Here is an 11,240-nt window from a genome sequence, read left to right as displayed (position 1 = left end):
GTGGTTCAAGTTATGGCAATGTTAGGCGGCTTTATTGGAATTCCCCGCCCCCAAAGGCTGGGCGCACGATTATAGAGGACTTTGCTGGCGTTTCCACAAGCGCTCTGTTCAAATAAAGACCCTGGCTTACACCTTCCTGTGATGGGCTCTTCTGTTAGCAGGCGACTGCAATTTTTGGATATATATATATATATATATATATATATATATATATATATATATATATATATATATACATACACACACACACATATAAAAACACACATATATATATATATACACACACACACACATATATATATTTATATATATATATATACACACACACACATATATATATACACACACTTGCTATTGGTTTACTGACTGCACTAATTTTTTCCCTTCCCAGCTCACTCTGCTCCAATCCGGTGTCATGTTGCTATTTTCTTCTTTGAATGATTCCAAGGGAGAAATTCTCATCATCTGCATGTTCTCTCACTTCCAAACTTCTTCCGCACCACCCTCCACTTTCCACTCCCCCCCCCCCCCAAAAAAAAAACCCGTGCACTGGAATAATGTCTATGAAATGGTTTCTGGACACAAGTCGGCACAATAAAAAACAATGAAACAAATTACTTTTGATGCTTCTGTTTCAAATACCTCAACTATTATTTTGCTCTACCAGTAATGCCCCCTCTTGTTCTATTCATTCTGCAATTCGACATACACCTTTCCAATTCTTGCATCTTTCTAACAAACTGCAAGCCATACTCTTTCCTTGTCTTCCTCACATTCTTTCCAACTTGATCTCTGCACTGCATTGCCCAACTTATCTTGCCCTGCTCCTTGTTCAAGCTCTTTGGCTAAATCTGTGATACAAAAAAAATCTAGCCACTAAATAAATATATGTTATGAATGTGCCTCTTGGTAAGCAGTGAGATTTATATTGACAGCGCAACTCTTGGTGGTCCATAACACAAAAAAAGAGTATTAACGACTTGCTGTGGAACAAAGCACATCACAGAAAGCGAATGTTTCAATTGAGTCAAAAGTGATAACAATTGGCTGCTATCATTAAGAGTACATTCAAACTAGTCATAATTGTATTTCACAGCACAGCTCATTGAACAAACGTATTCGTTAAATGTCAGACGATGCAAAGTGGTAAATTAAAATACAGGTTAAAGTAGAAAATGACTTGTAGAAAGGTTAAATCATTAATAAAATCAGGACAGGAGCACTAATTCTATTCAACCACTTATATAACCTAGATGAGGTGCTGTGTAACAATACCCTATTGCGTTGAAACGATCTTACACAACGCACAATGTGGTGGAAAGGGGAGGGGAGTGTGGCAAAGTAATCAGGACAATCCAGAAAAGCGCTCCTTAGAACACACAATCGCACAGATACAATTCGTAGCACGAGGAGGAGATAAAGTGATCTCCGGGGACTTGCACTGATCGTTTTGGGTTAAGTACAAAGGTTGTATTCAGCACCCATACATCAAGGCTACAACACTGATTGTCAATCAATGCTCGATGAATGTGTGTAGAGAAGAAGGAACTGTGTGCACTGTAACTTTTCAGATCCTGAACTTGTTAGAAATATGCAAGCTTGTTGAACGTTGCTGTTAGATTATCTTTGAGGACAGGAAGAGGTGTTTTGTCCCATCTATATACCAGCTACACTCTCAATTTAAGCCCTTCATTTATGGATATGACTGCTAACAATGTCCAAAAGCATGCATTAGAAACAGCATTTGATTCTGATAGTTTAAGCAGTTGTGCGTTATGAGAAGGAATTAAACCAACTCTTCCAGAAAGCAGTCATTAGCAGATCTATGTGAATTGACTCAAATGGGCAGACGTATACGGTCAAAAGATGAGCGACTAGCAGCTGCTGAGATGAACGAAAATCAACTTCCTTCCTGTAGCATGTTGTATCTTCAAAAAGTTATCGCTAACCACCAACCTTCCTTTCCGTTACGGTTGCAGACACCTGCCTCGAGCACTTGAATACACAAACAATATCAAAAACTTGAAAACGACATCCCCCCAGCCGTGTCTGATCCTGTGTTGCACTGCAATGGTTTATTCAGAACTGATGTAGACGGAAGAAGACTCGCTTCCTGCTCACATACATCTCTGCAAAACGTGCTCTACTTGAGGTTAAAAACCACAAGAACAAAGGTTACAAAACACTACCACGCTAAAGTAGTCTCAATAGTTTATCACAAAGTGGGTGTATCTAGGACACCTTTCACGATACTGCTGAATAGCTAGAGAAACCATAGCAGGTTTGCATTTGACTAATCAGCAGGTCTATGGCAGTTTCTGTTGCCTTCGACATTCTGCCTAATTTACGCTTGCATTCAAAGTTAAGTTAATTTACAGTGAATGTAATGTATAGTCATGCACGTTGTACTGTACATGAATGGTGGGTGTATGGGAATCACAAAATGCTTCACTTTTAATTTTTTTAGAAGTACATTTTAGTCTGTGTTTAAACGGAAGGATGCACAGAGAAATATATATATTTTTTAAGTTTAAGGTGGATTGTGTATACTTTATTAGGTTGGAAGCATTATTTTATCACTGGATTGCCCCTGAAAACCATACCACAAAGATCTTTTCAAAAGAATTTCCCTACCTTTTTAGATTTATTCGGTGGTCAATACAAGCCAGAGTGAATGAACCCTTCATTAATTGCCAGAGTGAATACTGCGGATACTTTGAAGGGAACCAAGGAGGAGGATTAATTTATGCAGTGTTTACTTGTAGTAAAGCAAGGAAGTGAGAGATGCAAAAATGAAAAAATGGCACGGTGACGAGTTCTGTGTGACAAAGGAGAATACTGTGACGACTTAGAACTGTTTGTGAGGAGAGTGTAAACAGAAAATCCTGATATGTGGAGGAGATGGTAAATCCTGAACTGGAAGATTAACCACTAGTTGAGAAGCTTCCACATAATCAATTCTTTCATAAGGGTGTTATGCCTGCAGCAAATTCCTTTGGAAGAGTCTCCATGTGGAGATAGTCGTCCAAACAAAGATGTACACGTTTTTCCACAAATAAGAAAGTTTTCTTTTACCTCCAAACTAAGATAAGCATATGCAATAGTAGTTTTAAAATATGTGCCATTCTAAACGTTTTAAAAAATACTGTTGTCATTGTTTCCTAAAAACTAGACTTTACTCATTTTCAACTGTAAAGAGATTAGAGTTCCATTAGTCTGAGTCGAAGAGATTCACAAAGATGACCAAAAATGCAAACATCATGCTGTTACCTGCACCACGTTAGTGAGAGAAAACATGATTTACACCATATTACAGCCTACAAAGATACAATTCACTTCTAGTGAATATATTATCTTCAAAGTGCATCTACTGAGTAGGTTAGATTGAAGGTCCAGGTGTACAAAACCATTTTGGAGTCACAATCCCTGTAATTTGCAACATCACAGGTTTCCTGACAGCAAAACGCCTTTTGACATTACACAAAAGCCCTTTTGCAGGTTAGGAAAGTCATTCTGACTCATAAATAGGCTTTTGCCACTCAAGCAGATCACAAATTTGAGGGATCGCGAAAGGAGCACTCTTTCCTATTTGTGATTCTGAAAAGAATGTATCAATGGTTTGTGACCTCAATTGCAGTCAGTCACAAATCACTGATCAGTTACTGGGCTTTAGGTACGGTGGCAAGTGATTCTCAGAGGGGAGACGGCTCCTATTCCACTGCTTCCCTTTTGGGAATCATGTCAGGTGGCCTTGCAGGGAGTAGGAAGTGGTTTCCAAACAAACACGTTTTGTTAAAAGTAGTTCTTGCTCCTTTAACAGGCAAGGCAACTTTGAGGAAAGAAAAAAAAGGCAGTTTCCCCATTTTGGAAAAGAGAAATGCAGGGCCAGAAGTCTACTGTCCCTTGTAGGCCTCCTTCCATGCATCCGCACACTTTCAAATGGGCGGGGTCGCACATTTTGATCAGGCTAATTCATTAGGTAGGTCGATTCAAGACTCCTTCATATTTACAATTTGCAATGCAACCTATTAGTACACAGTTTGCATAGTAAACTGCATTCCATTCACAAATTAGTAAAGCGTGTAAACCGGGGGAGGAATATCTGTGAGATATGGGAGACTCCAGGCCCTCTTCACCTTCTGCAGGTGGGGGGTGGTGCAGGGGTTCTCATCATTCTGTATTACGCCACTGGTGTAAATTGCATCTTTCAGGTTTGCAAGTGGGACTAGCAGTGCTTAATTTGTGCTGGTGGTTTCCGGTGCTCGGCACAGGCACTTAATTGTCAGCACCGGCTCTAGAGACAGTCCACCACATGGTGGCATTGATTTTAAACATTTTGAGATGAGCACAAAACCTGTGTTTGTGAAGTCAATATACAATGAAAAGAATTAATACCAGCCTCTCATGTATTATTAGAGCTTTGTATGGCCTGAAATAGCATGAATTGTCTCAATTTTAGGAGTGCAATGGTTGGGTGGTAGGTTGGTACTGCCATTGGCAGCGCCGGTAGGGTATAGGTGGTGCAGGCTGCAGTGTCTTTTCAAGCAGGGGCCTGGCACTTCATTTTTTTTTAACAAATTAAGCACTGGCCGGACTAGTACATTGGGCCCCAAGCCCACACGCTCACTAAGTCTAACCCAGTTACCTGGAGATAAGCACTGCTCAACAGTAGCAAAAGATAACTGAAGAATCTGTGGCTGTATAATCAATATCTCGGTGCACTCATAGGCTTTCACAATAACGTGGCACTAGTTAAACAAAAATATTAGGGAAGTATTGATAGACCTCCTTTCAGGAAGGAGATTAACAAAGATTGCAAGAGCTGAATACGTAAGTGTTGGCAAAAAGGGAAAATGGTAAGAGAGGTGAATTCTAGGGACTTTGCACTGCCTTTCAACCACATAGCATTCATTGTGCAAGGTCGCAAGTGTGCTGCAGCCAAGTCCGGTGATATTTGAAAGTCGTGAAGATAAAAGTATTCCTTGTTCAGCAACCGCACTAGCAAATCTCCTGAACTACAATACGCGGCATTCATTAGCAATAAACGTTCCCATTGTTAAGCTCAGGGCCAGCCACATTCATAGGTTCAAAGCATTTTTTTGTAAACAATAACGATTGCCCATCAGGTAATTTGACCAAAAACACAGTCACGGCAGTGAGAGCAGACGCATTTAACTCAATCTACTGTCAAAAAACTTACCAGTGATGGGGACTTCGGCAGCAAGGAGAAAAAAAACACAAGTTTATGTCCATACCACGAGTACGGGAGTTGCTGTTTATGCAACTTGCAGAGTGTACCTTGATGGGATACAGAGCTTCCAAACCCTTTATATGAATTGGGTGGCCACACTACAACACGGTAAACACCAATCGAAAGACGAATGGGTTGACTCTTACATGCCCACTTTCACATTTCTTACATGCCATTAACGTCGCAATTGAATTTATCAAACAGTTACTGAAATGTAGAACTAAACCTAAGTTCAATTGCAAACTTATGCCCAATTTTCTTTAAAAAAAAAATGAACAACAGTTTTTGTTGTTTAGCTTGCTTATTAATTGATTTTGAACAGTAAAAACAATAGAGAGGAATCCTAGGTGAAACACCGAGCCAGAGGGTGCCTTTTCTCTGCCATGTCAATGACTGCCAACAACAGCCTTCACAATTGGTAGAGGTGATCTGAATACAGAACACGGCACAAAATATGCTCCAGTATCTAAAATACATTACTCACTCAAACATATGGTGCAACATTTCCAATTCAAACAAAATTTTAATATTTCAGAATTCCAAAGTGAGGTAAGCCTTAGAAGTATACAAGTCCCACTTGGGAGTTTTAACATATCTTTGGCATTTTCTTTAGGCAATGTGCTACCTTCTATGGGAGACCGAGCTTCGGTTTGTGGTAAGTAAGCTTCTTGTTGACTGTACTGGGTATCTCGGTCTTTTACAGACAAAGGTACTGCGAATGAAGAATCAAACCGCAACAAATTTGCCTTTGCTAATATTGATATGGAATGCTAAGAAGAATATTAATGACCAAGATTGTTTAAGATGGAAAGTATTTAAGAAATTGTACTGACCAAGCCAAAAGGTATTATCAAATACCATAGTGAATTTTCAATGTTGTGCAGCTGTATCAGATACAATATTTAAATGTTAGAGAAAAATGAGGGGAATGAATACAAACAAGGAACAAGGGACGGTCCTTTTCCTAATAAATAAGGTACATGTCTAGAGGTATTTACAGAAGTTCACTAGTCATAGTGGCAACAAGCTGAGCAAGGTGTTAGAACAAAATAAAAATAATTACATGGAAAAAAAGTGTGTCACCAAATGTTTTTTTCTTTTCAAAATTACTCACATGTCTTATAAATTTTGAGGATTGAGAAATTGCACACCAATTCAGCAAAATTAGATACAATCTGAAGTACACCGGAGAAATTTAGTTTAATGCCTGCTTAAAGTCCAACTATGTGGGCTGGGAATTCTAAATAATTAAACTTACTAGAATTACAGAATGAGCTATTTTGAGATCAGTATATACCAATAAAAAGAAATCCTGGACATTTCGTGAACTCGTTCACCTACACAGAGTATCCCATTCACCACTAGGAGCAACAAATGGGTTATCATCTTTTTGTGAAGTCGCATGTTTGGACAAACACAAACACACACAGTACACAATGTACGCAGGTTCTGGTGATAAAAGTCTAGATCCTCACCTAGTACAGCAGTCGGCACAAGGGAATCATTTGGCGCTGCAGAAAAACAAAGCTCATGAACAGAAATATTATACACAATATATATATATATTATTATTTTTCTTATTGTGTACAATGAATCAATTTTGGTGCCGTAAACAATTAGATGCACTTTGACTGTATGATATTTGGAGGTCCATTTCTAGTGGAGAGTTTGAAACCAAAATAGCCTGAAAACCTTATCCCTAAACATGAACCTGTGAGTACAGGATATACACATGCACATTAATCTATGCTGACGTCACAGAAATCATAGCAGAAGCAGATCCTGCCAACAGGCAAAGTGCTAGGCATATGGATGGAGTTTAACAGCAGAAAGAAATTAGGATTCCAAGCTCAAAGACTTTGGCCCATCAAGTGAGAATCGCTACACATTTACTAACAATCCACTGCAATGGTGATTTTCTATAATGTGGCAAGTGCATGTCCATCAACAACAGCTAGGACTTAATATATTTCATAAACCTCAATATTCCTCCAGATGGTAATAACTTTGGCCAATTAGGAACCAATGAGCAAGAATTAAAAGGTAACCGAATAATGTCTTTCACTCATTTGGAGTCACAAAAGTTTAAAGACAATATAAATGATTTGCATAAAAATGATGCCACTGTCAATATTTACCCAGACTGAATACTATGCTGTGGTTTCTTTTACTGACATTCCTTTATGTGGAGTTGTGCTACAGAAATGACATTCCAAGAGAACAATTACAGGCAGTCTTTTTCTGGTGATCCCTTGGGGGTTTCTTGGCTCTGTGGAACTTCATTGCTTGGCTCTTGCAGCTAGCAAGACTGGGCAAAGATGGAGAATAATGAAAAACACATACTCTGCTACACTGTCACTTATCTGTGAATTCTTACCAAGCAACGATTCAAGAACTGCCCCAGAGTACACGATTTTACTTTCTTCCTAAAGACTAAAGGGTTTTGTTGAATGAGCACATGTTTTCACCAGCAGTAGGCAATCATTCTAACTCAACCGCAGACCATGTCTGGAGGTGCACATGCAGAATTAAACTGATAGAGCATATGAACTGACATGTACAGAGTAGATATGCATCCATAACACTGCTCTAGATAAAGACCATCTTTGATTATTTGTTTCGGGCAGTCTGATATCCAGATTTCAAATTGGCGTTCATCAATCTTTGGACTGTAGGCACCTCACACCCTGGTGGCGAACACATTACTTAGCTAGTCCTCTTAAAAGTGCCCGGTCTCCATTCTCACAGAGATATCAGCACCACATAAAACATGCTTAACACATTTACAGCAAGACCCACTGAGCCCCAATACATCAAACATCAAATGTTACAAACCCCAACCATAACTCTGCTTGGTTTGATTAGACACGGGACATTACAGGCCACACCTGAACTAGCCCACTCAGCACCATGGAACCTGAAGGAATAGATTTTTGTCCGCTACCTACCATAGCAGCCGAAACATTCAGCCGTGGGTCTATACTGAACAATATTGCGTCTCCATGTCACAAGACATTCACATGCACATCATGTGTATAATTAGCACTGCCTCTCCACAGCCTTCTGGCAGTTAAGTATTCCAACTAAAACATGGCACAGCTTGCAAAAGCAACAACGTATCAACACGTCACCACTACAGGTACAGAAAGGAAACGTCCATGAGCAAACTGATAAGGTCTTAGTAGCACAGACTCCAACATAGCAGTGGAATGTCTGCTCAAATTAAGTTAAAAGCGATATTTAAGTGTACATTCAATAAATATGTCTGTTGTCCATGTAACGCTTCTAAATTCAAAGGGACTCCTTCCAGTTTCATACATTTCACAATGAACTTTGCTTGAATAATTCCCTTTTACACCCACAACGTAGATGTTTGTCCCCTCTCGGTTCTCAAAATGAATCACCAACATTCGAATACCTTATTAGTGAGATGAGTAACAGAGGGAGAATTTGAGCAAAAATGGTGAACCATGAATAGTTCCCACGCCCTTTACTGCCCTTGGCACCTTAATGAACAAGTTACTTACCTGTGGTAACAATATTTCTGGTAGATACTTTATCAAACTAGAGTATCCTCACCTTGCGTCAGACTATAACTCCCTTAGCCAAGAGAGGAGCTCTTGAGGTGTATTTAGTAGTCCGGGTCCAATGAGATATGGTAGTGTGGATAAGGAGCGGAGGAGAGTGGATGGTATGTGATAGAAAAAGTTAAAACTACCTCTTTGTGGGCTGAACTATCAATTTATTCTGGCGCCCCTCAAGGGATTGATTCAAATTTGAAGGGGGTAGAACTTCAACCCTATAGAAGAGGTTCAACATGTTTTCCCTGGCTCATGACCCTACAGAGAATTTCTAGGCATTCTTCAGAAACATGACTATATAGCGTCACTCTGCCAAGTATTAGAGCTGAAGTGAATATAGGTGTATATATTGATACAGGCAGTGACGCACAATAGTTGTAAGAGGAGTCCACCGTTGTAGGCACCCGAATGTAATAGTGCAGAGAAATAGAATCAGAAAAGGAATTAAAACTCGTATTTCACTCTTGTGCTTTTTGTGCATCTTTGGTGTATTTTTATGGTAATGCATACGCGATATCGCACAGCACACACGTGGCACTTGTCTAAACATTTTGATGCATCTTTCCGAGTGTTTTGATGCACAAGTTACTACTTGTGTAATGATATATCTGTAAGACACATTAGTTAGTGATAGATTCCTTACGTTAGAATATCCCCAGGCGTCAGGCTGGATCCACAAAGTTTTTCTGCTTAGCAGTACCTCTGCACGCCGGTAGGTGGCGTCCTGCAGCTCCGCGTCAGTCACTGGCGTCGTAGGCGCTGAGATGACGTTACGGAGAGTACTTAGGTGCCACCCATGCGCGCAGACGTCTGTTCTGTACACAGCTATTCCACGCCGAAACGCAGAGCCATGCAAGAAACGGACAATTGGTGCATAAAACTAGGGCCCTAAATGGGATAACCTTAACGCTAGTAATCAGTTTGCAGAACTGGGAGGATGGTTGGGCGGTAAGGAATCGATCACTAACTAATGTCTCTTACAGATATATCATTACACAAGTAGTAACTTGTGCATCTGAAAGAGACACGTTAGGGATAGATTCCTTACCTTAGAATAGATACCCCAGCAATACCAACCCCGGTGGCGGCACTGCTAACAAGATTACACCAAAAAGTCACTGAGCACAGAACGGCCACAGAAGCTGTCTCTCCGGACCTGACTGTCAAGGCAGAAGTGTTTGGTAAACGTGTGCAGCGAGGCCCACGTAGCTGCCTGACAAATGTCCTGCAAGGGAACGCCATGTCCCGAGGCAGTAGTGGCTGCCGTTGCACTGGTCGAATGGGCAGGCGGCTGCACAGGAGGCTCCTTCTTGGCCAGGGAGTAACATGCTTTGATGCACAGAACGACCCATTCGGAGATGGTCCGTTTGTGCACAGCCCGACCTTTTTTGGCGCCCACGTAGCCAACAAAAAGCTGATCATCCACCCGGAACTGCTGTGTACGCTGCAGATAGAATGCTAGCGCAAGTTTTGGGTCCAGACGGTGGAGCCTCTCCTCTTCCCTTGAAGGATGCAAAGGCGGAAAGAAGGTGGGCAAAGTGATGGTCTGCCCGATGTGGAAGGACGTGACAACCTTTGGCAAGAAAGAAGGACGAGTCCTTAAAGCCACCTTGTCCGGATAAACAGTAAGGAAAGGAGGTTTAGAAGAAAGAGCCTGGAGCTCACTCACTCTTTTGGCAGAGGTGATAGCCACCAGGAAAGGCGTCTTGAGAGTAAGAAGACGTAAGAGACAGCTATGAAGGAACTCAAAAGGAGCGCACACCGAAAAGTCAAGACAAGAATCAAGTCCCACTGAGGCATTATGGAGGGAACTGGTGGAAACATAAGCGTAATGCCTTTAAGAAAACGGTTAACAACTGGGGACTTAAAAATAGAAGGCCGATCTGGAAGCCGTAGAAAGGCATAGATGGCCGAAAGATAACCTTTGATAGTGCCCAGAGCAGAGCGCTGCTGGGCCAAAGAGAGAAGGAACAGAAGAACCTCTGAAAGTAGGGCAGAAAGGAGATCCACAGTCTTAGCTGTGCACCATGCTACAAATCTGTTCAACGAGCAGGTGTATACCGTTTTGGTGGAGGGAGGCCTGGCTGCCAGAATTACATAACAGACTTCGGGAGGAAGATCAAAAGGTGTCAACTGTCGCTGCTTGTGCCACCTGTCGGAAATTGCACCTGACCTGACCTTCCCGCGTCCGCCACCCACTTTCCCAGCACTGGACTTTGTATACACTTCGGAGTCCTCGCACAAGCTTGTCACCAGATTGTATGCCCTTGCGCTGGAAGCCTCCCCCATCTCTTCGACTCAGGCGCGTGGAGTGCGGATCTCGGCCCGGACATCTCTGACGCCGACTGGTCGTACTGCTGCAATTAGACCACTAAACTCTCCCCGAATTACCGGCTCCGCCTGATACA

The 11,240-nt window shown here is 41.3% G+C and overlaps 1 protein-coding gene across 7 annotated transcripts in view; it reads right to left on the bottom strand.

The window, feature by feature from the left end:
• Nucleotides 1-11,240, bottom strand: part of PTPRK (protein tyrosine phosphatase receptor type K) — a 1,685,403-nt gene that overhangs the window by 177,670 nt on the left and 1,496,493 nt on the right. For 4 of the 7 annotated variants that reach the window (XM_086927006.1, XM_086927003.1, XM_086927005.1 and 1 more), the window contains one exon: nucleotides 6,727-6,762. The exons of the other annotated variants lie outside the window; for them this stretch is intronic. In XM_086927006.1, coding sequence (XP_086783132.1) covers nucleotides 6,727-6,762 — 36 coding nt within the window. The remainder of the gene's footprint in view (nucleotides 1-6,726; nucleotides 6,763-11,240) is intronic. 7 annotated transcript variants of the gene reach the window in all.

This window comes from Lissotriton vulgaris, chromosome 6 (assembly GCF_964263255.1).
Source record: "Lissotriton vulgaris chromosome 6, aLisVul1.2, whole genome shotgun sequence".
NCBI classification, from domain to species: Eukaryota; Metazoa; Chordata; class Amphibia; order Caudata; family Salamandridae; genus Lissotriton; species Lissotriton vulgaris.
Note: the sequence above shows the minus strand (reverse complement) of the source record. Positions and strands in the feature narration are given on the sequence as shown.